A 26527-nucleotide genomic window follows, 5' to 3' on the forward strand; every position below is an offset into this window, starting at 1 on the left:
AGGCTGTGTGGAGGAAAGCATACATATTTTCCAAATACTTAGTGTAAGTTATCACTGATAAACTTTCAAGTGTGAATCATAAGCAACATATTCTGGTCAACCAGTCATAAATCCTAAAGATAACTCTGAAGGTCAAAATAGCTAAACTTAGTGACTGTTCTGTTCAGCTCTCCCTTTTCTCAACACACTGCTAACACTGACACAGTGGTTGCCAGACAAGTGGAGTCAGGAAGACACAGGACGTAAGCAGATACAAAACCAAATATAGCAGGTTTCCTGCAAACCAATTAATGCACTCACTTGTTTTAAACAATGCTTAAGCTCTTACAGCTTCAAATACAGGAATGAGTATCACAAGATGCCAAATGTCTGTATCTAGTAACACTGCCCACCTAGCCTAATTTTTTAACTCTACTGACACTTTGCCACCCAGTGTCAATCTACTCCAATGTAAGGACTCGTTTGTGAAAAGCCAGTTCAAGTGCAAGGTGTGTGCCTCAATTCTTGGGCAGAATATTAGTTTAATAAATACTGAATGTGACTCAGTCATCTGCGTGTCTGACATCCTCCTGAATTCCCCTTCTGCAGGCTGCTGTTGTGGCAGGTCGACTGCTGCTTGGTGTGTGCTGTGGCTGCTCCTGGCCACTGTGACTGTTCACTGCTCTGACAGTGTTACAAGTGTGTGCCCACACACAACAACACAAAACACCAATTCCCTATAACCTCATTCTTAACCCCTGTATCCCTGTCTGTGTAATATGGTTAATAATTGTTTTGAATCTTGCTTCCAGTAAGACCCAGTCTCTCAGTGCAGAGGCTAAATACCTAATATTTTGCTTCTTCCCAGTTAAACTCATCTGTGACTCATGCATTCCCTGTCAAACTCCATTCTTGACAAAACTGAGAACTTGAAAGTAATTACTTGAATGACTAATCCAGCTTTGCAGCACTGCTTACTGTTGTTTTGTAAGAAATTGAGCACAAGTGACCAACAGCACTGGGTGGTGTTATCAAACTTGCTTACAATAATTTTGGTAGAAGCTTTTCCTCCAGAGGGGAACAGTGACTTACTGTGCCCAGGTAACTTGACTGAGGCCATTTGTATGGAAGTCTAGCCAGGTTGTCTGAAGGACTTAATCTGAATTGTTTTGAAGTGTCTGGTGGAAGATCTTCTGTGTCACTGGAGATGAGCATCACACACCACCACAAGTGGAATAGCTAGTACTGGAACCAGTACTCTGAACAGACCTCTGCTAGGGACTGATGAAAAGACAGCAATAAATCAGGAAGTATTGCAGAATTCATTTACAGAATTTATTGCAGGAATTGTTGCAGAAATCCATGCAGTGAAGGTAGGTGTTAGGAAAAATGAACCTGGGAAAGGAGGCCAAATGGACATCCCGGCCAGAGAAGTGAGGTCTATGGAGAAAATAAATGCAGGCTATGTAGGAGGAGATCTCTTGAACACTGTTGGAAATCAAGCTTAGGAACACCTTAGGAAATCAAGCATAGAAAATAAACCAAGATGTACATCCTTATAGGAGAGGATGATTTCTAAAGCTTCTACCTAACCAGTGGTGAAAGATTAATTCCTCCCCAAGCTTGCCACTTGCATGCGTGCAATTGTTATTGTGCTTTTGTACTAGTGATCCACTTCCCTACTGACTGTGATTTCCTTACCTCATCTAATTCACTGCTCAGTCACTTCTATTTCCTTGCACTAGACTTTGTCAGATGCTCCTGACTACAGCAGACCTTTGCTAGTTTTATTGTATGTGTGCACAGGAACGATTAACACATTTAAAACAAAACAAACACAAATCCACGACTGGTTTGAACAACCAACTGTTGTTTCATTTTCCTTAACATTTTACTCTTTAGCCCAAATTGGCAGTAGTTGGCTGTTTTCAGCTGCAGGAGAAGGCAAGGTAGAGAAGGACTGCTAGAGCAGGAAGCCCAGGCTCCGCTGCCAACAACACTCTTTCTGGCAACAAGTCCAAAACTTTGAACTATTTTAAGAGGATTAGCACCACAAAAGAGGAAAGCATGAAGGAACAATGTGACGCATCTTTTTTAGCCGATAGCAGAAATAGCTTCAGCATTCCCTCTGACAAGATAAATGAACAATCAGCTTTTCTAAGACTGGCCAAGAGAACATTAAGGTTGTAATATAGCTCAGAGAAAATGTGACTACTTCAATGTTGTGGTGGCTAAGTCCACTTTACACGCCCCAAGTCGCCTTAAAAGTGATCTCTCCCTACAACACTGTGCTAGAAAGTTCTCCCTTTGTCTAGATCCTGCTGGTCACTGGCCCTCTCTCCCCTCCCATCCCTTTTCCCATTGGCCCCTACTATGCCATTCAACCTTGCCTCTGGCCCCTAGCCCTCAGACTATTGGTTTTGGATGCTCTGCCCACCTTTGGGAGCTTTCGGGATAAAACTGGTGCGGGCTTTCAGTTTGGGGTTCTTCTTGCCTCTGTTCCCTTCGGGGTGTTGCCATTAAACACCTCGGAATTGCAGGCAGAAAAACCCCTCTTGCCTCTTCATCTCCGGTTCGTGCACAGCCTGTGGGTGTGAGCGGCTGTTCACAACCACCAGCGAAGGTGAGATCATGTGCACGCGTAGGTGCTGGCAGAGTGCTGCCTAAGTGTCTCCACGAATTCTCTGGAACAAACACGGCATTGATCCACCAAAGCCCTCATTCTATACTTGAACATGTAATTTTTACTGAAGATTACTCCACTCAGTCCTCCTACTCAAAATGAGGACAAGATATACCTGATGATGATATGGTAAAATGCATGGTTTTTTCTGCACATATCATACCACTGGTGAAAGAAGAGTGGATTTAATGAGCATGCTAAAGTGTGCCCAAATAGACAACTTCAGGGCAGAAGGGATAGATACAGATTGATCAAACCACTATGCCTGTTCAGGGAACTGAGAGATGGATCCTGTGGTATCATACCTTACCTAAAATGGAATAACCACTACAGCAGTATAGACTGAAGTCTGACCGAAGTAGGAATCTGGAGGTCCTGGTGGACTGGGGCAAGGACAGCATGAGCAGGGCTACTCCATGAGGATGAATAAGCTGAGGCTGACCACAGGACAGGCAGGGAGGGCAGTGCTCTCACCAACCAGGGTGCAGTTCCATAGGATTTGGGTAGGGCTGGAGTGGTGACAGGTCTTCTTGAGAGTCCAAGACAAGGCAAGATAATGAGTCATGTCCAGAGTCCAGACAGAAAGTGAAGCCAGAAACAGTAGAAGACAGAGTCAGAGTAAAGGTCCATGCAGGAAAAAGGGTTGAAAACAAGGCTATATAATACATAGGTCCATTGAGGAAATACAACTGATGAGCCACAATGAGAGGAGACCGGACTTGGCACAGGCAAACCTACAGCACTGTACATGCTGAAGTCCCAGGTGAGGGTGTCAGGGCAGTTAAGGCCCAGCCATGAACTTTTCTTGGCCTGACAGGAACCAAACTAAACATAAGTGAGCAGAACACCACAGCAGTGAGCAAGGCTACCTTTATAGAGACATATTAGTTTGTTTTTACAGGCATGCAGCCAGTAGATCAAAAGAAGTACTAGTCCTCTTTACTCAGCACTTGTTGCATCACGTCTGGAAAACCGCATTACACTCTGGGGCCTGCACTACAAGAAAGAAGTTGACAAATTGCAGTGAGTGCAGCTGAGGGCAGTCAAGTTGGTGTGGGGGTGGGAGCACATGCCCTCTGAGGAAAGGCTGAGGGAACTGCATCCAGTTGAAAGGCAACCCAAGAGTTTTCTTGGGTTGAAAGGGAACCCAAGGCTTGAAAGGGAACCCATGAGTTTTCTTCCAGTACCTGAGATTATCAAGAAAATGCAGGAACACTCTCTACTGAGGTGCACAGCAGCAGGATGAGAGGTAACAGTGACATGAGGACATTCTGATTTAAGTGGAAAAAGAGGTCACCATGACACCAATTAAGCATTGACATGGTTGCCCAGAGAGTCGTTCACTCTCCATTCTTGGAGGTTTTCAAGACCCTGCTGAACAAAGCCCTAAGCAACTTGATCAGAAGGCTGAAGAAAGAAATGGTATGTGTAGAGACCACTTGAGTCCTCCCAACCTGAAAAATACTACTTCTATTGCTTTCATGGCTATTCAAGTGTGCTGCTAAACACACAAGGCCACAGGAGAATGAAGGACCTTTGAGCATGCTGAAAAAGTTGTTGAAGAATCTCATTTTGAATATAAGTTACAAATACAGAAAAAAAAAGGACTGAAGCAGTCCTTTACTGAACACAGAATTCTTTAAAATAGTTTTTTCCATACCTTTCAGGGATTTTTTTGACATTTTACCTCTTTGTTGTCTTCTAAGTCTTTAGCTCTCATTTCACTGACACTCATTGTACATTGCCCTGTTTGCCCACACACTCCAGGGCTTAAGTGTGTTGTCACACACTCACTACCTTCGAACTGCTCCATCTCTGACTGTTGTATATTCATCCCTCCTTTCAGTTCAGCTGTGCTGATCTCTCCACATTTCAACTTTGAAGTTGAACGTTACCCTGAAATGCATGTAATATTCTTGCATGAATTACATTACCTCCTAGGTTTTACCCCACAATCAATCATTTACATGGTTCTGTTGCTACTTTTAAACTTGTCTAGTCATAAGCACTGCCATGCCCTCTTCAGCATTGGCAGCTGTCATTTCTTAGGAGAAAAATACTTGTATTTTTCTTTGGAGTAGGAAAGATGGATTTCTTGCTGTCATTCATTTCCTTGATTCCTTCTTCTGCCTTTGGCTATTACATTGTATCACCTGCATGGAAACATTGTCCACTTACACGCAGACTATGTGAACAGTCTACAGGCATTCAACACTCCTATCAGCCTGCTCAGCTAGCTGATAAACTCCAAACCTTGCATAAAATCAGCACTTGAGGTCAGCTAATGCCTCCCCAAGGCTGCGAGAACTATGGCTAGAATCACCTGACTGTTAAGAGCAGAGTGCTCCAGTGGGTTCAGGGGAACAAAACAGCTGATGGTGCCCAGTGCTCTGCACTGTGAGGGATGTGCTCTGAAGGGGATCTGGCCTCCTTGACAGTTGCAGACCTTCCATTTTGGCTTCATCTGAAGGTATCAAAGCTCCAAGTCTGCTCCAGTGTGCAAACTGAAGTGGAAACCATCAGATTTGCTTAAAAGGCAAATGCCAGTGAAAAATGAAATGCCAATGAAGGCACAATCTGAGAGTCCTTTTGCTCCTATAGGTGCACAACGATGTTCTCTTCAGCATATATTTCAGAGTTGACACTGTCTTGTAAGTCACAACCAGTATCATGGAAGGAGCTCCAGATGGTGGTTATAAGGGGGAAAAGTGTGTTTTAGAACAGTTTTAAACATTGGCTTTTTTTTTTTTTTTTTTTTTTTTTTTTTTTTTTTTTTTTTTTTTTTTTTTTTTTTTTTTTTTGTCTGCTGTAAACCAGTTCATTTGTAAAGATGCTGGCCACCCTCTCCCAATCTCCATCATTTTCTAAGCTATATTTTATAAACTCAGCTTCTCATCCCACCACAGATCTGCAAGCACTGCTATGCACAAGGGACTGCCAGCACCCAGTGCCTGCGGCCGCGCTGGCACCTGAGCTCATTGGGAAGCACAAGGAAGTGCATGTTAAGTCTCCACGGCGGGTGCCAAGAGGATGGTGCCAGGCTCTTTTCAGCGGTGCCCAGCAACAGGACGAGGAGCAATGGCCACACTTGAATACACAGCAAGTTCCACCTCAACATGAGGAAGGATTTCTTTCCATGGAGGGTGGCAGAGCACTGGAGCAAGCTGCCCAGGGTGGTTGTGGAGTCTCCCTCTCTGGAGACATTCCAAACCCATCTGGACGGGTTCCTGCGCAACCTGCTCTAGGTGACCCTGGCTTGGCAGGAGGGTTGGACCGGTTGATCCCCAGAGGTCCCTTCCACCCCTAACAACCTGCGCGCCGGCCACGTGCAGCGACCGGCGGCCGGCGGGGAGCGGCGGCGGCCCCGCCCCGCGGCTCGGGAGGTCCCGCCGCGTGCTGCGGGCCGGGCCCGCCCCGGAGGCGGCCGGGAGGGGCGTGAGGGGAGGGGCCGGGCCGGGCAGGCGGGACGGAGGCGCGCGGGGCGGGCGCTGATCCCGCCCGGCGGTCGCGGTGCTGCGGCGGCGCCGCCGCTTCGCTTCCGCGGCGGGGCCGGGCCGGACCGGGATTGGCCGCGCGGCCGCCTCGCCCCAGAATGCAGCGCATGGCGCGTCATTGAAGAGAGACCATGATGGCGGCGGTGGCCGCGGCGGCGGGGGGCGCCCCCGAGGTGATCGCCCAGTTGGAGAACGCAGCCAAAGTGCTCATGGTGAGGCGGGCGGCGGCACCGCCGCGCCCGGAGCGCCGCCTCGCCCCCGATGGGGCGGCCGCGCCGGACCCCTCTCCCCTCCCCGCCTCCGCTCCCGCTGCCCTCGCCCCTCGGGCGATGGGCTCGGGGCGCAGCCTGCCGGGGCGCGTCGCCTCCGCTGCCCCCGCTCGCTCTCCTTTCGGCCGGGCTCCCTCCCTCCCTTCCTGTCCCTCCGCCGCCGCGCCGGCTCGTCCGTGTGGCCCCGCAGCCGGGGCCGGCCCCGCCGCGCATGCCGCGCCGCTCCTCCATGTGCCGCCCGCTCCCCGCCGCCCCCGGCAGGCTCTGCCGGCTGCCCGCGCCCCGCGCTGCCCGCCCCGGCTGCGGGGTGCCCGTCCCCGAGCCCTCGCACCGCCACCGTCCGCCGCCGAGACCCTCGCCGAAGTTGCCAGCGAGCAACTCTCCCTCCCTCTCTCCCGGGGCCGGGGCCCCGGGCACCTCCCGCGGCGACGGAGGACCGGCGGGAGGTCGCGCCCGTCCCCAGCCCAGCGCGGGCAGCGAGGCGCCTTGGGCAGTTCGGAAGCGGCCTCGGGAGTGGCGCGATCCGGTTCCAGAGTTTTCCTTTAAGCGGAGGAGCACCGAGGAGCCAGAGACTCACGGTGCTGCCGCCTTGAAGCAAAGCCATTAGTGGTGCTTCGCACTTGATCTGTTTATTATCAATTAAATGTCCCTGCTGACTGTGTGTTATCTTGTTTTCGTAACTGCGTGGAAAAGCAAGCCCATATGGCAAAGATCAGAAGTGCGATGGAGCTGGATACCGGTAGTGACCATTGGTGTTAAAACATCCTAGTTTTGCATTCTTGTAGAAGCCTTGTTTGAATGAAAAGCTCTGTGTTGGGAGGTATAGTTTACAGATCTTTATTGAAGATCTTGTATACATGTCTAGATGAAAGGCTTCCCCACTGAATTTATCTTACCAAAAAGTGATTCTGACAGAAATAAAGTTTGTAAGGTGTTGATATTAATGGGATTTCAAAGGAGCCAAAGAAATAGTAGCAAAGTTTTTCTGATATCAGTAATTAATCAGTGACCAAAACCTGAATGATTGTGTTTTAATGTCTTGCTGAAGTAGCCTGACTGTAAAGTGAGAGGTGATCAGCTTTACTCCTGGGTGTCCCATCAAAACATGCATGTTTGTGAGGTCAAAGCCTGAAAAACACTGGTGTGTTTCCAACCAGGACAGTAAAGGTAAATAGCTTGGTAGCAAGCACTAGTCCTTTTAGAAAAATACTTCTCAAAGTATGCCACCAGTGATGGGTTTCAAGCTTTGAGCTGCTTTGGATTCATGCATGCTGTACAAAACATGTCTGTGTAGATCGTTAGATGTTCTGGTAAGGTGTATGTATCTCTGTTTCAAAAATAACACAAATGCAGTAATTACCAGGAGAGTTTGCATAAGGAAAATCGCTAGTAAGTATTACTGTGTAACAGAACACGTGTGTGGAATGAAGCTGGTGGTTAAGTAGTTTTCAGTATCAAGCTGATAGCATGTGGAGTGGCACCTCCAAAGTCTTGCATCTGTGCTTGAAGACTAAATGTAACTTGTGTGGGCATTGTTTCCCTAGCATAGCTCTGCTAACACAGAGAGGGAAAAGCAACTTACAGAGTTGAATGAAATAAAAACCTTAATACAGTGAAAAGGTGCAGGCCTCTTATGGTAGTGTTTGTGCTTCTGTTAAAGAATAGTTGCTGAACTTGCTGGTAAAAATACATCTTGGGTCTGCAAGCACATGGATGTTAGGATCCTTGTTGAATTTCTACCTTCCTCCCCACAGGCTCTGACAGTATGAAACCTGACTTGTGGTATTCAGCTTTTTCTTCTTCTATTTCTTTTCCACAGCTGATTTTGGAAGTTTCATAGACAACAGTAAACTGAGAATAATTAGTTAGATGGCTCTTACCGAGGAAGCTGCATGAAACAGAGATATTCACTAAAGCTATCCATGAGGGTGAGGACCCAGAATCAGGTTTTAAGCAGGGTTGGCTGTGGAAGAGCTGTGAGAACTGTTTAGGGTTATTGCTCTGTGTTCCTTCTCAAAAATCATCACGTCTTTGGAGGGATGCAGGAGAGGAGTGCAGCTCAGCAGGTACTTCACAAAGGTGGACGTGAGACCCCAGAGACTGAAAGAGTTATGAGATCTGCTCCTGTTCTGTCTCATTAGCAACTATGCAAAAAGAGGGGCCTTATTGTGTTTCAGGACTGCACCTGGACAGTGATGATCTGAATTTCATTTAGCCAGGGGACTGCACTGTTGTAAAAGGTCTGCTTGGGGATGAGGGCAGGAAGTTATCTCTGTGTGACAAATGGGAGGGGTGAACTGATCAAGCAAACTTCTGGGATCACTTAGGAAGGTATTTATGTAAAAATCTGAGGACTTTCGGGGTGGAGGGTGATGAACCTGGTGCTAGAGTCGGAGGTCATGAGTTAAGGTGGGCACCTTGCAGTGGAGCCATACCTGAAGCAATGGGAAAGGACAGAGCTGTGAATGGTCTGACAATAGATGGCAGAAGGTTTTACCTGGGCAGGGAGCTGTGGAGGGATTCAGCAAGGTTTTCTTGTGACAGTCTGTCAAAGCTGAGACAGTAGCAATCCTTGCAAAATACAGATGGCTAGGGATGCATCAAAGTTGTTTCAGCATTTCAAAACACAGAGCGGGGAGTGGTGGTGGTTTACTGGATACTTGTCTTGACTTTAAAATGAAATATTGAGCCTTGAGGAGAATAATGGCATGCTAATAAAAAGACCTGAATGTGTTTAATTAACTTTCTTTGAGGATAAGTATGGATTACTGTGAACTCTCTAAATCTTTGATAAGTATTTTCAAGGTTTTTTTTTTTTCATTGCTCTGGGTTAGTAGAGTTTTCCTTTGGAAAATTACTTTTTAGATATCAGATAAAGTACGCCTAAGTTCTGATCTCCTAAGTTGCTGATCTTTACGGACTTTACAAGCCATGGTGTGCCATGTTTGAAAACTGGAAATGCTCAATCTTTTCTCTCACCAAGCTCTTCTACAGCTGCATAGAAATGCTTTTCCTTTTTTACCAGTAATGCCTTTCAACAGGTTAGAGGTAGCTCACATTCAAAAGACTTAATTTGAAAAAGAATTGGAATTTGGTATAATTGAGGAGTTGTTATAAAAGATGAAACTTATGTTGTCATTAGCTGCCAAATACGACTTTGAAGGCTAGTACTGTGACAATTTTCTTTAATGTGTGTAAAAGTATTTGCAATAAAAATTTGGGTATGTAATTCCTTTCCAGTAAAGCTACATGGTGTTTATTTGAACTAAGATCCCCATTAGTGCTTTGCTGTGAAGTTTTTCAGTGCCACAGTCTGGTATCCACCTTTGGCCCGTGTGACTTTGGCTTAATAAAGACCGTGCACCAACATCTGTATGAACTGAATTAGTTTACTCCTCCTTCATTTCCTACTGGCATGGTGTCCCCTGACCATGTAGCTCCTATCTATTATGTTCTGTTTAGCTCAGGTGGTAATTAATGCCAAATATAATTAGTACTAGTTAAGCACTGTTCCAATAGCTGTCTTCATGGATTAGAGAAGACATTGGTTGTATTATTAAGGAAAGAAATTTAAATTTCGTCCCAGAAGTGAGAGGATGAAGTAGGAAGCATGCCTAACACCATGTAGTTATTGCTGATAGTTTATTAAAGCAGGTTGAAATACTCTAGCATATGATATTCTCTGACACCTAAATGTAAATTCACAGGTTATTGCTTGTTCACCACAGCTCCCTCCAAAAAGGGGTGCTCTGTTCTACCTGCAGCTCTGCTTTCTCTCTTGTGACCCTGTGCAGAAGATATTAATATTGCTGAGATGACATAGGAATTAAACAAGGGAATGGATTTCTGTCAGGTTAGCAAGATGTATTGGCTATCTGTGCAGCCATTTAGGTTGCAGAGCTAGCACAGGGGCACTGAAATTAGATTGTTGGACACATACGGGGCTGGTCTGCCCCTGTTAGTGGTGAGCTGTCAGGTTGGCTCAAGTGTATAATATACCTTCACTGTACAATTTACTTGCTAACACAGACTCTCCTGATATTAGAAATGCCAGACTTCACTTAGAGGTGCACACTGAAAGAGAAGAGGTTGCAAGTTTCAGAAAGGAACATTCCAGCTGGAGAGAAGACAAAAAAAATCACATTAAGTGTGATTGGTGAAGGCAGTGGAGCAGACTGTGTGGAGAGGCTATAGGATCTCCTGTCTTTGGAGATGTTTAATACTTGACTGAACAAGTCCCTGAACAACCTGATCTAACTTTGAAACGAGTTCCTTTTTGGGCAGGGGATTGAGCGAAGTAGGTCCGGAGATCCCTGTTAGGCTATTCTGTGTGGTGTGGCTCTTGGAAGGTGCAAAGAACATTTGAGCAAAGGCTTTTGCAGAAGAATTCCATTCTTTGAAAGTTTGTAAATGTTCTGTTTTGACTGTGGTCTGTTTCAAAGGGTGGGTGTTGGGTGTGTGTGTGGGGTGATGTGGATTCTCACATCACCACCTTCTCAGGCTACCACTTAGTTTGTGATTTATCCTGCTATTCTGGGGGATATTTCAGGCTGAAGTTGGGTAGTCTGACAGTAGTCATACAAACTTACTTTCAGAGCTTCAAATAAGCTTACAGAATAAGAGCATAAGAGAGCACATTAGTAAGACCAGATTGTTTATACCATCAACCATGACAGTTTGTATGGTTGGCTCTTTTTGGCTGATCTTGGAGATCAGGGCTGTTGCGGTAAGTGTATGAAATTGTCAGAAAATAAACTCCCTTATCTTCTAGCTATTCCTCAGAGATCAGAGGAGCTGGGTGCACGATAGGCTTAATTTCTCATTTATAACCAGTTAGGCACTAAAGTCTGGTCACATTGAATAAGAACTTTCATGGTTGTGGAGTCATGAATAGTCTGGTTTATTGAAGCAGCAGATTACAGATTCTTGTTAGATGCTGATAACTGCACTAGACCTGCAAAATATAAGTGCATAGCTCTGTGAACAAGTGTTCCCAGGTAAGCTCCAACACAGTCAGAGACACAAATCTTACCACAGAGTTGTGCCTGCCTTGGAGGGGAGATGAGCAAGCCCATCAATTTGTCTGCAGAGTAGGGTTGTGTTCTTGTCCTTCCATAGTGGAGGAGTTCAAATATCAGTTTTATACTTGGGACAAATGGGTGAATGACTGTAGTCAAAAATCATTGGCTGCCTGTTGCTGCGATCATAGATGTGGGGTAGGGCGACATCTGTTTTCTTATTTTTGTATTGGTAGGTCTGGTTTTTAATATGTAAACAAGGATAATGAGGGTCGTTGATTACCTTCATCAAACCGAGCTACCTAACTTGTGGCTGAAAAAAGGCAGCACTGTGGTACTTCAGTATGCTCCTCCACACAGCTGAGGCAGCAGTGGCAGCCATCAGACCTTCACCAGGTCTTTATTCCCATTATTGTCTCCTCAGAGGAACAGATCTAAACCAAGGCTTGCTGTGCACAGTGAAGGGGCAGTGAGGCTGAGGGCTGGCACAGAGACGTGGGTGGTTTTCTGCACTTCACTGAGACAACACTGGGCTGTGGGCCCTCTGCTTCAGCCCAGACACCATTCAGTAGTTAATCCTTGCTCAAGCTCAGGTGCAAGATGAACAAGTGGCTTAGCTTGTGGTTTTCCGGAATCAGCCTCATCAGTTCTTCTCCATCTCACATCTTGACATAACCCGTCAGTCTGTCTTCTACAAGGGCCATGACAATCCTTATTCCACAAGGAAGATCAGTTTCTTGTTGCAATTTGTCTTCATTGTCAGGCAGTTTTTCAGACTGTGAAACATGGCCCATAGTAAGGGTGAAAAGGAGAGATGGACTAGCTCTGCTTTTGTTATGGCAGGTTGCCTGTTGGAAGAAATCAGACAAATGAATCATTCCAATGCTGAGAAGATTTGTGAAAGTTCTCCAAGTTGTCACCCATAAAACAAGCAGGATGTGTGCTATATCATGTCTGGAATAGACAAAACATCTGCTCAGATGAATTTTTTCCATTGGTGGCCTCTAGCTGCTGATTTAGAGAAGGTCTGAAAAGTAAGGATAATCCTTTCACTAGTGGACTCTTTACCTTATTTGAATTAGCAATTTGAAAAGCTTGATGTGTTATCGTTGTTTTTCTTCCTCAAATATGTCCAGTTGTTTTTGGAATGCTTTTTTTTCTTTTAGTTTTTGTGTATATTATTCAGTGCCTCTCTCTCTCTCCCTCTCTGTGTATATATATATATATATATATATATATATATATATATACATGCTTGTCTGAGTGTAATGGGGTTTACAAGTGTCTTTGGAAAAACACAATATAGTTGAGTGAAGCCTGCTGTTTGATAATTTAATTCTTAAATTATGAGAAATACCTATAAAGTGTTCTGATTTTTCTTCTACAGTATCCTTTGTGATTTTATAATTTTCTATTGCATTGCACCCTCTAGTCATCTCTTAGCTAAACTGGAGGGTCTTGTCATTTTTTTATGTGGGATATTCCCCCATACATCAAATCATCCCTCTGTAATTTTTTGGATTTATGATACTGTATTTAAATGAACTGACCAGAACTAAATTCTTTTGTGATGTAGGTACTTGAGGATTTTAGATGGTTGTAAATTTTTTATATTCTTCTGTATTCCTTTCCTAATAGTACTTAACATTGTACTTTCCTTTATTGCTTCAGAGCAGCAAGGTGATGTTTTCAGAGAATCATACCCAAGCCATCCAGATCGTTTTTTGGGGCAGTACTGAGTAACTTAAGAATCCATCATATATATGTATAGTTTTTTCTTCTTTTGCTTAAGAACTGGTATGGTTGGTGCATTTTACAGGCACACAGTTCAGATTACAGCTTGGGAGGTAAGTACATGCAGTGTGCACTGTGCTAGTGAAACTCTTACCTGGGAGCTGAGAATAAATGTGCGTGGAGCATATCTGTACTAAGGTAAAGAATTGAGATTAGAGAAGTGAGAACTGATAGAGATTCTGATATCTTTGAGAAGTAAACATCGTGTTTGATGAAGTGAAAATCTAGTGAAATGGGATTCTGCATGCTTAGGGTTTATTCCCCCTGACTGTTTCACAGAGGGAGTATTTGTCTTTTTGAATCAATATGTTTCACACCCATTTGACATGTCACCGTTACATTGGCATATTTCTATATTTTGTTCTGAGTAGTTGATGTAAATACTGTGTGCTTGCTTCTACAGTCATCTGCTGGGGTGCTTCATTAGTCCATAACTCCATCTGGATAATTCTTCTTCAGGCACTACCTACTGCTGTTTTCACTTTAACCTGCTTCCTAAGAGTCTTATCGTTGTTATGCTAATCTGTGTTCATTAGTTAATTAACAGCTTTCCCTATGGAGAGGTGGAAGAAATCCTCTTGATTGTTAAGTTTAGCTGATCCTGTCACAAGCAGATAAGTAAAATATTCCTTTTCATCAGTTTCTGACAGTGTTTTGATTCTAAAAAGTCTGTCTGAGTTAGGTGTACATAAGATCTCTGCAATTTTGATGTGTCGTGGGGTGTGTGAGTGGCATAAACCCACATATGTGCTGGGAGATGTGGTGTACAAGGCAAGGTATCAGATCTGAGATGTAGGAGACATTGGTCCTTTGAAGTCCAAAACATCTTGTTGAATAGGGAGTGGTTGTTTAGATAGGGATTTTAGAGAATGAAGGATAACTGACAGGAGGGTATTTTTTAAATAGTCCCTCTTCTTCCTCTTTCCTGTTTCCCAAAAAGGAAAACCCCAAACTTTCCTACTTCAGAGACATAACCATGAGTGGCTGCTGTACAGTGCTGTCTTTGGTTCTGCCAAAACATAGGATAATAGTACACCCACCTGAGTGATTGCACAGTGAACTAGATTGGGAAGTGAATGCAGGGAGAAAAGAGTCTTTTAATTACAGTAATTTTCACTATGTTGCATTAGAGACAATTCTACTGCCTTGACTGAGATAAGAGAGCTTGCCTATGCTCCTGTAAGAAATTTTGGTCAAATTGTTGTTTAACGTCTTAGGAATTAGCATATACATTTCTCTTTCTTTTCAAATCAAGACTGATTTTTTTTTTAGTAGAAAATACAGTAAAAGTTATTTAAGTGAATGGAGGAGTAAGTGAATGAAGGTTTTTGCTTGTGTTGCTTTGTAAGTCAGATAAGTTGGTTTAGTGGTGCCTACCAAATTCAAAATTTAAACTACAAAAGTGAATATGAAGAAAGACTAAAGGTATATCATGATTTGTGCTGAAATTATGAATTTTGGTCTTCATTGCCATACAGGCCAGCTGTGCTATGTGCAGCTGTGCAAAATGCTAGAGGTGCAGCTGTGGTAGTGTTAAAAATATGCCTTATGCCAGGGTCTCTTGAAGGCTTTGTATAATTAATCTGTGGCTGTGAAATCAATGAAGTGCAAAGGGTGTTTTGCCATGGAATTTTAGAGTTTATGATGGTGGTCCCTGGGATTTCAAAAGCCTTGGCCAAGGTGAAGAACATCTGCAGTCCCAGGCTTGTAAGTGTGTTGCAGACATAGGCTGTGTTTTCACGGGAGCCTAAACTAGTCTAACACTGAGTGGCAGAGAAAAAACATTACTTGTCTTTTTTCTGGATTGATTATCTTCTGGGTTAGTGAGCTGGACTGGCTGTCAGAAGGACTTGCCACTTGCCAAAGCTAGCACAGGATAAAAATGTGTGTCTAGGGGCGGAAAGGAATTAACATGGCTGGAAGGAGAGGAAGATCTCCAGGCACCACAGCCTTGGAGTTCTGGAGAGGCAGCCCCTTTTCGTTACTGTTGACTTAGACTGGGATCCTGTTGTAATGATGGAAAATAATAGTACCAGCATCCTTCACAAATGTGTTTTGAAATCTGTTCCTTGGAAGAGCTGCAGAAAAGCTACGTGGTATTGTATTGGAGTGAGTGGGATGTTCCTCAGCTTTGTATTTCCAGTCTTTCAGAAATGGGTAATTTGATAGCTTTTAAGACAGCAGGAAGTGATTGAGCCATGTTCAACTACTTCTTCAGGCTGCTTTGAAAGAATCTTGAATTTGCCTCTTTCACATCACAAGTAAATACTCTGGCTGCATAGGTTTTTGCTCCAAGAATGTGTGAAGGAGGGCAGCGGCAGTTTGTAGAATTCAAATAACGTGTTGCAGCATCATTAACATGGAGTGTAAAAATCCAGTAGCTGTGTGTACTCCAGAGGCTGGTGCACTGACCTGTGCCATAGAGCATCTGTGGCTCTGGGACTTAAGCATTGGTTTGCACATAGATCAGTGGTGCAATTGGATGATAACCAACACTCAGTTATACCTTCCTTTATTACTGTGAAACAATGTTCCAGCTATCATTAATTGTGGCATTAGTGATGGCATGCAAGCATTATCAGAGCTAATAAGCAGCAGAAACAATTGTACGAGCACAAACCACACTGGCTCATTGATGTGCTCATTGATGAGTTACGGCAGAACTGCTACCTTTATCTTGTGGCAGCACAAGAGACGTCACATCTCTGTGCACTGCATGTCTGGGGACAAGTGGAAGGTATCCAAGCTGGTGATGTGGGATCAAGTGTCATCCTTTCTGGCCCAACATCTACATGTGTCACTTCTCTGCCTTGGGCAAGCAGCAAAAGGCTCTTCTCCTTTTGCTTATTTTGTTTGGCTCTGCAAATAGGTGGTCTTCAAGTTCATAACAAGGTTTTGTTATTAACTTCCCCAAAACTGATCTGCCACAGCATGGTCTTGTATTGGTAGTCCTGGCATTCACATGGTCCCTTAAGTCGGTTGCTCAATCATCTTGCCATGATGAGTTGCTGTTGGTGCTGGCAGACGCTGCCTGCCACTTCTGGGTTTCGCCTTACAGCTCAGTTGGTTTCCTCTTATGTTACACCCCTCATCTAAAAGCCACGTTTTACGCATTTGTCACTGGTAGATTTAATGAGGATATCTCCGCAGCATCTCTATGTAGATATGTGTATACAGGAACTGGAGATCCCCAAGTGGGAGCCTGTATCTCTGTTGCACAGGACTGCAGCCCTGGGCGGGGGGGAAGGAATGTGTTCCCCCTGTGCAGCTAGCTGCTGGTTTGATACTAGGTGCCTTAAAGCTGAATTGTGTCTTGTTGAAGCAGTGGCTGAAAAGCATTACATTAACCTTCACTGATCTTAAGTGCAAGGAGAGCTTTGCATTTTTTCTGCATCATCATTTTGTTTTTGTTTTGTTTTTCATCAAGGTCTTAACTGTTCACATTTAGTTTAGCTTTTTCGTCTCTTAGTTCAACAGCTTCTGCTGTTTATTTTGCTAATAATGTTGCTGCTGTTTGACTTCTCTTTCAACCATAATCTTGGTAGCTTCCCAGATGGCTACATCTTGCATTGTTATTGAGGAAATGTGCAAATAAGTTTACAAAACAGGCGCACTCGTCTCTGGTGATGAGAGTATGAATAGTGCTTTCCTCACCTGTCAACAAGAACCACCAAAGCCCAAGCAGAAAAACAACTGTGCTTCTTCCTGAGAGAATTAGGGAGGGTAAGCTGCAAACCCTTTATTTTGTGAGGTTGTTTTAAGTGGGATTAGGAACAGATGTTGGGTAGCTTCAGGATAATGAATTGTTTAGTGGGGAATATATAAATATTGAATTCTAATATCAAGAGAAATGACAATATTGTTTCTGGAGCTAGTCTCCTGTTCATTTTACAGTAATATTCCCTCTAATAGTGGTGAGAATAGAATATATAATTATGACCACATTTCTTCAAGATCATTTTTCAGTGAAGCCTGAATATATATGGAGCCCTGTGACTGTTCAGAACTTGAGACTTGGCTAATTTGTGCAGGTTTGTTAGAGTGAACTCAGGCACTCACTTTAAGGGAGTCCTAAAAATTGCATCTTCTAAATGAAACCCCAAAATGTTTCTATGTAGAATTTAAAAACCCCAACTTTGTAATAATAAACTCCTGTCTAGAAGAGGTTTTCTCAAAATACACATTGTGTGTCTGCTCTCCTGTATTCATCCTCCAATATGAGCCATCCTGCTCATATTGGAGGATGAATACAGAGATGTGTAACTTCTTCAGTATCATTGTTCAGGCTGTATTTGCAAGAGTGGAACAAAGTGATGAAACAAGGTAAAAGTAGAAGACACTTACTGTCTCAACTATGTACAACTCTAGATGGATTTTTGCTGTTTCCCAGTATGGACAAAATGGGGAAGGACCTTTTTCTAGGTGTGTTCAGTGAAAGTTCATAATTTTTCCTGGGTTTGAGTGAAAGATGTTATTCTCTTCACAAAATTAATTTCAATTTCACAATTTCACTTGGCTTTCTTATCTTCCACCTAACGCAGATGATGGACTTCCTCCTCTGGCCTCTATTCTGCTCCTCTTTTTTGCGAAACTGTAATTTCTTACCTGTACCTTGTATCTGTCTGTATCTTACCTGTTTTTTTACATGATTCAGATATTGTACTTTGTGTGTGTTTGACTTGTGTCTGTAAGTTTTCATTAATGCCCTAACAGTTAAAAGCCATTAATAAAGGTAGGTGTTCTAGACCATGCCATTTTGAAAGTACAATAAACCCAAAGGAGTTTTCCAAATAAAGTTTAGATCAACTTTAAAAACTGTCCTATCTTGCTTTTAATCAACTCTTCCTAAATAATTATGATAGGACAAAATGATTTTGACATTTTAACAAGATTGATGGTAGAGGAAGTGCTAAACTCTGAATTTTGGCAGGGAAACTGGCTGCCCTGTATGCCTGCCTTTCTTTCCTAGCTTGGTGGGAGGAAATGCCTTTTTGATAGGAGTCAAAGCCTAAAATGCTCAGAAACCAAAATTCATCACTCTCTCTTTAAATATTTCATGTGGTGATGGCTTTTGAATTGTGTTTTGGGGTCTGTATGTGAGGTGCATGGGGTTTATCCCTGTGATGTCTCACTCCACTGCATATGCTTACTGTAGAAGGCTACATGCAAGTAAAAGTAATGCCACCCTTACAGCAGTGGGTGGTTATAGCTGTTCTTTTAGCATGTATAATTTGAAATTGGACAACAGGAAAAAACAGATAGTATAAGACACTTCACACACAATATGAAAGTTTCTCTTGCAGAAGGAGAACAGATGCTGACTGTATTTAATGTATAGAGAGCCTGATAAAGGGCTCATGTATTAGTACATCTCAAGTTATGAACTTTGGAAGATGAGTATTGCCATTACCAGCATTATTGTGTTCTCCTGTGTAGTAGAAGAGGGATCACAATGGTTCTTTCTTTACTTCAAACTTTGTATTGAAATTCACTGTCACTATCCTGGCACTTTTTTTTAAGTGGTGTCTGTGCTGTCTTATAGGCACAGAAATGAGCAATACAGGGGTGAGCTACTTGAATCTTATGATCAAGTTGCAATCAGGATTTTGGAGGCTGTGGGTAGGCTAGAATCCTGTCTCTTGCTGGAGAACCAGGACCTGTCATGCAGATAGTCCACCTTGCAATGAAGTTTGTGGTGTGTGTTGATGGTGAGACTCCTTTCCACCCAATACCCGAGTATCTTGCCTCCTTGTGTGGAAAGAGAGAAGCAGCTGGAATTGGTGGGAGCTGAGAGAGAACTTTGGTTCATTTCCATCAACTCTTCTCTTTCTTGCTTCAGGGTAAGGAGGCCAAGCTCACTCCAGCTCCAGGAGATGGTCAGAGGATGGTGTTGCCAAATTGGCTATCACTCAGAATTTAAGGCCAGCCACCACCAGCCCCTGTGATACCTGAGGAGATACTAGAATGCATGGGGGTTATTTTCTGCAAAATCTCCCATCTCTTAACAGGAAGATTTTGCTTTTACACAATGAAAGGAAACAGAAGAGCAGGACTTGAGGCTAGTGTGAGTGTAGTTGTTTTAAGGGCACTTTGACCTTTTTGTATCCAGTTGTCTGCAGTGTGGTTGCCACAAAGTCATGTATCTGACGTGTGTTGTGCACATAAATGAAGGGCAGTTTCAGTGGAGAGCCTGTAATAATCTATATTTGTAGACCAAATTGTTAGCAGAGAAATAAAATCTCAGTAGTGTTTGTTGCTTGCCTTGGAGAGAAGTCTTACCTCAGAAAATGTTTATTATTGATGGTAATGATTTACTTTGGCTCTTTAGTAAATTAATGTATATGTATAGTATCTTATATAAGACCATTACCAAACTGAGAATAGCTCTTATTACAAACCACAATTTGTCTCCTGTTTTACTTGCAAAAGACTTAATAACATATTTCAGCTTAAAAAATACAAAGCAAAAGCTGATGTGAAAAAAATAGCTCTTTTTTCCCTATTGTTTAGTTTCATCATGAAAGCAAGATGTGAGTGAGTAGGTGTGTAGGATGCAATTCCACCAGCAGTCACATATTTGTTCCAAATATATACTGAAAAATGCTGGGCACTCTGGGGTTTAAGTAATTCAAGTCATAATTACTTTTAGGGAAGATTTTTTTTTAACAGTCAAAGAAAGTTTTTGTTCAGAAAGTCTTGCATCTCCACCATGTTGGCTCTAGTGCAGGTCTGATCGGAAGTTACTTATTGCATCTTTCTTACCAATCTTCAGAAATAATCTTGAGTATCTTTTAAATTGGAAGATGAGTTACTGCTGTAATTTAAATGATTGTTCCAAAGGTAAGTGTAAAGGAAGTCATTGGAACATAGTTAGAGATGTTTTTTATGCTAGCTAAGTTTTCTGTAGTAACTATTACTCAAAGCAAGGCAGTCATGCCATGACATATCTGACTGGGACAGCAGAAGCTGCTTTTGATACCAGTTGTCTAAATTTCTTCTGGCCTTGTGCCCAAGTAATGTCTGATCCACATGTAAAGCAGTTGCCAAACACTGCAGAGCTGAGCATCTTCATCTAGTCTGAATTGCTGGCTCATGACATCTGCTTCATGAGAGGACCAGACATCCTTGCATCATTAGGTATCAGTGTCTGCTAGATAAGTAGGGTGAATATCTAAGAACAAAAGTGTGGCTAATAGTCCAATTCTCTGTGCCTGACCTGTCCATTTAATCTCTTGGATTAGCTACTTTATTAAGACAAGTGACAGTTTTTGAGGGTGCTGTGATATATTGTAGGAAAAAGCTTATTTGAAACACTTGAAAAGTGTTACTGCTAAAACCGGAATGGAAACTTGTTATGGCTTGACTCCACAGAAGTCAGGGCAATGCAGTCTTGGGGGATGTTGCTTGATATGACTTTGGTAGAGTTAAACTTGGAAATCTCCTTATTCTGAGAGTCTGATTCTTTTGTATAAATTGCTTATACAGCAGAACTATTTTGGGGAGTAATTCTTTCAAGGTATTTTAAGATACAGAAATCGGTTTTTAGTGGGTTTTGGTCTTCTTGGTAGAATAGCCCAGTAATTTAAAATTGAATGACATTTGATTATTTAGTTATGTTGCAGCTATAACAATTGCTTACATGGGTGGAGTTGTATATTTAGCTGTCCTAAATGCAGTATGTGCACTAGTTAAAAATGATTGCTTGCCCTTGTGTTGATTACTTTTCCCCTTTTTTTCTCTTTCTCCTTCTATTTTTGCCTGTACTCCTCAGCTATGTTATCACCATCACATGGTGTTCCCCTGCACATGCTTCTCAAGTTCACTCATGATCTTTCTCCTTTGCATATGCCTCACTATTACTTGGCTTCCCTGCCTGCTGGGACATGTTGGCAAGCCATCTGGGCTTCCTTTATTCCTTGCTTCTCTGAGCGTGTCTTGCCTGATGGTGGCTGTCAGCAAAGTCCAGACCCAGCAGTGCCATTGCCATCTGTGGTGGCTTTTGCTTATCCCTGTGTATCGATAGAGATCTCTTTCCTAAGCTTTTCCCCGTTCGGTTTCCAGGCTCTCTGCAGCACAGTCTAGACGCCATTGTGAAGAACAAGAATGTCTTTAACTAGGTTTTCATAAGCCAAGAGTGGCCCACAGACCAGTTTGGGAACAGTTTTGTTGTACCTTTTGACTGTGAGGAAGGCAAGATTTGGAGAGTTTGTGGTGAATTTTATGAAGTCACACTTCAGTAGAAGTATCAGATTTTTGTTTCTGCCCTTGTCAAGTTTGTAATGTACTTCACTTGCAGACATAAACATTGCCTTTGGCAAGAAGGGCTCCTACTTGGCTTTAGTACTAGCAGGTACAAGCAATTTGATCCTTTTTTTTTTTAAACCCAGAAAATTCTCTTAGTAGGCATGTTTACCTTTCCATAATCCTACTAGTGTTTAGGCTGTACTGTTCATAGGGGACCTTTTTTGTAGGTGAGAATACTGTGGGTGTCAGCTTAAAACATTCCAGTGTACTCTCTCCATGTTCTCCCAAGCAGCAAAGTCTGGAGGAGTGCATGACTGTTCTTTGTGACATGGTAATTTGCAGATTTCCCCCAGTGTAATTGTAGAAAGATGCTAACTTTGGTTGTATTCAGTGTTGTCTTGCCATAGCAAAAGTGAAAAATAGAAATTTGTCTTAGCAAGTTTTTTTCCCTGCAAGGAATGAACGCTGCTCACCTCATCCTTAGTTATGTTTATATTTGATCATGGCCAGGATTTTTCTTAGTAAAATTATGATGCCGAAGTAGCAATGCAAGCTGGTTAACTAAATATTTAAATAAAAAACTACTCCATTATTGATTTTGATAATAATATTGTCACTTGAATGGTAGAAGTTGTTACTTTTAAGATACTGTCAGTGTCTTAAGTAAGCAACAAGTACTATTCAATGATATTAGAAGAAACTTCTAAACAATCGAGGTGTTGAAGATATTGAAGAGGTCAAAATTCATAGTCAGGAGCCAATTCAGTCTTTTTTTATTGGCTTTGTAAGAAGATAGAAATTTTTTACAATGAGGGTGGTGAGGAACTGGCACAGGTTGTCCAGAGAAGTTGTGGGTGCCCCATCCCTGGAAATGTTCAAGGACAAATTGGATGGGGCTCTGAGCACCCTGATTGGGTGGAAGGTGAAAGTGTCTCTGCCCATGGCGAGGGGTTGTACTAGATGGCCTTTAAAGTTCCATTCCAGTTCAAACTTTCATGGGATCTTGCAATTCTATTCTGTGATCTAAAACCATTAAGAAAATAATGTAACTTCTAATATATGATCAAAAAAAGTTGTATTTTGTATATCTGTGATGATTGACATGAAACTGCTTGAACAGAATCACTTGGGAGGGTGGAATTTGATGCTTTTATTTTTTTAAAGCAAAAAGTGTTTTCAAATAAGAGGAAGGAGCTAAAAAAGCAGACTTCAAATGTGGATGTGGTGCTACTTCTTCAGCCAGTTATTGGCAGATACAAAGTGACTTCAACTTTAGTCTTAATGAACATCTTGTATTTGCAACCTGTTTGCTTCTTTTGTCATCTATTACCTTAATTTCTTGGCACTTTCCATCCTGGCAAGTACGTCATCATTACATTATATTTTTAAAAGGTATGTTACTGAGGTAGGAAGTGCTTGTACAGAGCAGATGTTTCTGAATACATATGTGTAGGTTCAGTTCCTCTGTATACATCTTACTATTCCTATTGAAAATAAAAAAATCCCAAAGCCCTTATTCTTTCCACATGTACGTCAACAGATGTTTCCTGGTCATGTGTGTACTTTCCATGACAGTTGGTCTTCTGTCTTCTGCAGTTACATTACTTTCTTATTACTTGGCCAGGCTTTCAGATGAGTGTAGTGGTCCTGCAGGTATTAGTGCTAGTCTGCTACAGGGTTTCTAGTCTTGACTTTTTTCAGTGTCTCCTTTGAGTGGATAGCTGCCATTTGAAACAGTAGTCCTGCTGGATCCTGTTTGTGGGCACTGCTCCTTCTGCTCCTTTTCTGTATCCAGACAGCCTTGGTAGCTAAAAGGTTGTAATTTTATTTATAATACTGTGTCATAGAGGAACTCTCTTCTTATGGGGCAGTAGCTTGTTATGCTAAAATCAGAAAGATGATCATTGTCCTGGAGAAGTTTTTATACATAACTGGCAGGGCAAAAGAGAGAACAAATGGGTATTAGAGGTAATGTCAGTCAGTACAGGAAGAAAAGTGATGTAGATCCAAATGGTTTCAATATGCCAAAAGAGCCTGCTCATTGCCTTACTGTTTTTTAATTCCTTGTTAGTTGGATAGTAGAGAAGAGTTTGAAGGATACAATTAGAAAGAAAAAAGTGAATGGATGTATGTGTTCTAGGGGACCTTCCAAACATGATGAACGCCTTGGGTACGTTTCTAACCCTATTGTGCCAAGGAGGTGCTGGCAGCAGGGTACAGGGCTCTTGGGCTTATTAAGCCAGTGTTCTTATAATATGAAATTTCCACAGAATATGTATATGCTGACCTTTTCTTAAAGCAAAAATTAGCTGGACTTTACTTTCATTGTACAGATAAATATTGTCTGAATGCAGTGAAGGCAGTAGACTATGAGCTTTAAGCTCCCTCTGGTGGCTTTACAGTTCAAACCTTAACTGTTGCATTTGTCTGTTCTGGACAGTTTCGAGAATCAAAGTTTGTAGTGTATTATTAAGTTATTGTTATTTTAAAAATTAATACAGGAATATGATGTGCCATATGCCTTTTCAAGATGTCAAAGGTCTTCTGTAACTGGGCTTCAGAGAAGTAGAAGAGTTAAAATAATATAAAGCAAGAGGTCTATTTTCTAGTTATTATAAGCATAAAGGAAGTATTTCCTGTAAAACTTTACTTCTCTGGTTGTTTTTTCAGTGGTGCCAATAGTTTGAAGCTGATATCCCTGAAAGTGCCCTAAAGTATTACAGAACAGTGAAAACAGATAGGATCTCTGTATGGCAAGCTTAAATATAATGTGTTAATGCAAAATTAGTTTTTGGATCAGGTAGCCCTGATTTGGTCTTCTTGCTCTAAGGATGTGAATATAAATGACCCCAGGCTTGCAAAAACTTATGCTTTGTTACACCCAAAGAATTTGTTCTAAAATGGCTATAGTTAGTATAGCCATGAGACTGCAGAGCTGTGAGCTGCAAGGTCAGTAGTGTTGAAAGGGAAATGTCTCTCCATGCCTTTTCTCCCCATCATTGCACTGGCTCTGGCACTTGTCTGGCTTTTTGATGTTTATTAGGGTAACAAATGTTCATTCCCCTTGCCCCTGGATTTCCCCTCTATCCTCTTTTTCTTTTGTGGACTAGTTGATAGAAAGTATCATGCAAAGAGGTACCAAGACCATGCAGTTGGGACCAAGAAAGAAATAGGACCTCTCCTTTTGGTAGCAGAAAGTTATTAAAATAAGTCACTTGTCTCAAGAAATTTGATTCTTAGTTCTCATGATATATCTTTGGGAAAGAGCTGTGTGTTCCTTGAGACTTAAAATTTATTCCCAGGCACTGCACAGCAACAGAGGCTGTAGATTAAATGCACTTTAAATGATAACTGGTGCTGAAAAAAAGCAGCCTATCACCACCCAATGTGTCCCATACTGTGCTGGTTTAGGCTTTTTTGTTGGGTTATGGTAAACCAGACTGGGGAACTGATCCAGATGGAAAAAAACCTGCTTTTTTTTCTTGTTGTTCCAGATGAAAAAAACCTGGGATGATTTTTGGTAATCACTTCCCCAGTCTGGTTCTCTGCATTTGCACAAATGGTTGCCCATACAATGGGGGGGGGAAAAAGTGGGGACTGGTTTTTTTTTGGTTGTTTTAGTTTATTTGCCACAGCTCTGTCTGAAGTGCTGTTGCTGTGTAGGTCATTCCTGAATGTTTGATAACCTGCTCCAAATATTTTTCTGGCATTCTGTACAGCTGGTTCTGTTGCAGTGAATGTAGCTAGAGTCCATGCAGAGGACTGTCCTTCAGACTGCAGAAAACACAGATGGTTAGGAACAGCTCCTGCTGCATGCAGGAGAGTTGAGCTTACATCACAGAAATGTCTGTTAAATCAGATTTCTTATGGTTTATTTACTGGAAAATATTTCACTTGGGTTAAAAACCTTGGTCTGTACGCTAAGGTCTTGGTGCTTTTATTCCCAAAGCAGTGGCTATAAATCACAACTGAAAGATAGGTGGCACACATGTTCTCCTCAAACTGCTAGGGACAGAGCTGGAATGTGGAGTTTGGAAGTTCCACTGAAGTTCACTAACCTATGCTGTCACCTTGATCCTGCTCTGCAGTTTGGATGTGATCTTTGGGTGTGTGCACGTTCCTTTCTCAAAGGTGCATCAGTTTTGCTTACCCTGTTTGTGGTATCAATCCCCTGCAAGAATGCAGTGCCATGTGCATGTTCAGATAAATCCCAAATAGCAGAAGTGAGAGAATATTTATTAGTGATGGAAGTGGAGAGCAGCATGGTGCTGTGAGCTTCTGGTACTTTCTGCATGGTTGTGTTTACCTTGTAGGGTGGGGGAAGGGGTGTTGGGGTTGCTTCATGAAATGAGGCTGCAGTGCAGGCAGGTTGTCTGTGCTCTGTAGGCACCTCACAGAGGTCCAGGTAATTGCATGGTTTCATGCTTTACCTCTAGCTGATTTTCAGGTGGAAACCACCATGGAGGTGGCTTTCAACAGGAGAGCAGCAAGTGTTACCTGAGCAGCCAAGTTGCCCAGGATGTAACGGGGTGGGTGTACATATGGATGGGTGTAAGCTGAGGAACCACCATAGCCATTCCCAAATGGGCTTACTTGTCTCATCAATCACACCCAGTCCTCAGGATGTCAACTTTAACATTAAACACTAGAGGGTAGTATGTTACTGGTAATACTTTATTTTAGAACATAACTGTAGTTTTTAAATCCCTTGAATTTATTATACAATTAAATATTTTAAAACAAATGTAGAACTAAAGAAAAAACAGTGATTTGCTTCCAGGACCGTGAGCATGTGTAGCAGCATTTAGTCATGTGCAGTCGTATTTTTGGTCTGAGCAGAAAAAGGATTGGTTTGAATTTAGATCTGACTTTTAATTTTCTTCAGAAACATCATTAGGAAACTACACTTAAATTATTCACTCTCTGCCTCGTATCTTGATATTCACACCTATGTGCCTGCGATGTAAATACACAGTGGTGTATAAGAAGAGGCTGTGTCTGAGAGCAAGCAGTTTTGCCAAGAAATACTTGGTTTTGGTGTTAGAC

The 26527-nt window shown here is 42.4% G+C and overlaps 1 protein-coding gene across 2 annotated transcripts in view; it reads left to right on the forward strand.

Annotated features, from left to right (window-relative positions):
- The first annotated feature begins 6284 nt into the window (after positions 1 to 6284).
- XPO4 (exportin 4) overlaps positions 6285 to 26527 on the forward strand; it is a 78512-nt gene continuing 58269 nt past the window's right edge. For both annotated transcript variants that reach the window (XM_069013718.1, XM_069013724.1), the window contains exon 1: positions 6285 to 6368. In XM_069013718.1, coding sequence (XP_068869819.1) covers positions 6288 to 6368 — 81 coding nt within the window. In that variant the 5' untranslated portion in view covers positions 6285 to 6287. The remainder of the gene's footprint in view (positions 6369 to 26527) is intronic.

Source organism: Aphelocoma coerulescens, chromosome 1 (genome assembly GCF_041296385.1).
Source record: "Aphelocoma coerulescens isolate FSJ_1873_10779 chromosome 1, UR_Acoe_1.0, whole genome shotgun sequence".
Lineage (NCBI taxonomy): Eukaryota > Metazoa > Chordata > Aves > Passeriformes > Corvidae > Aphelocoma > Aphelocoma coerulescens.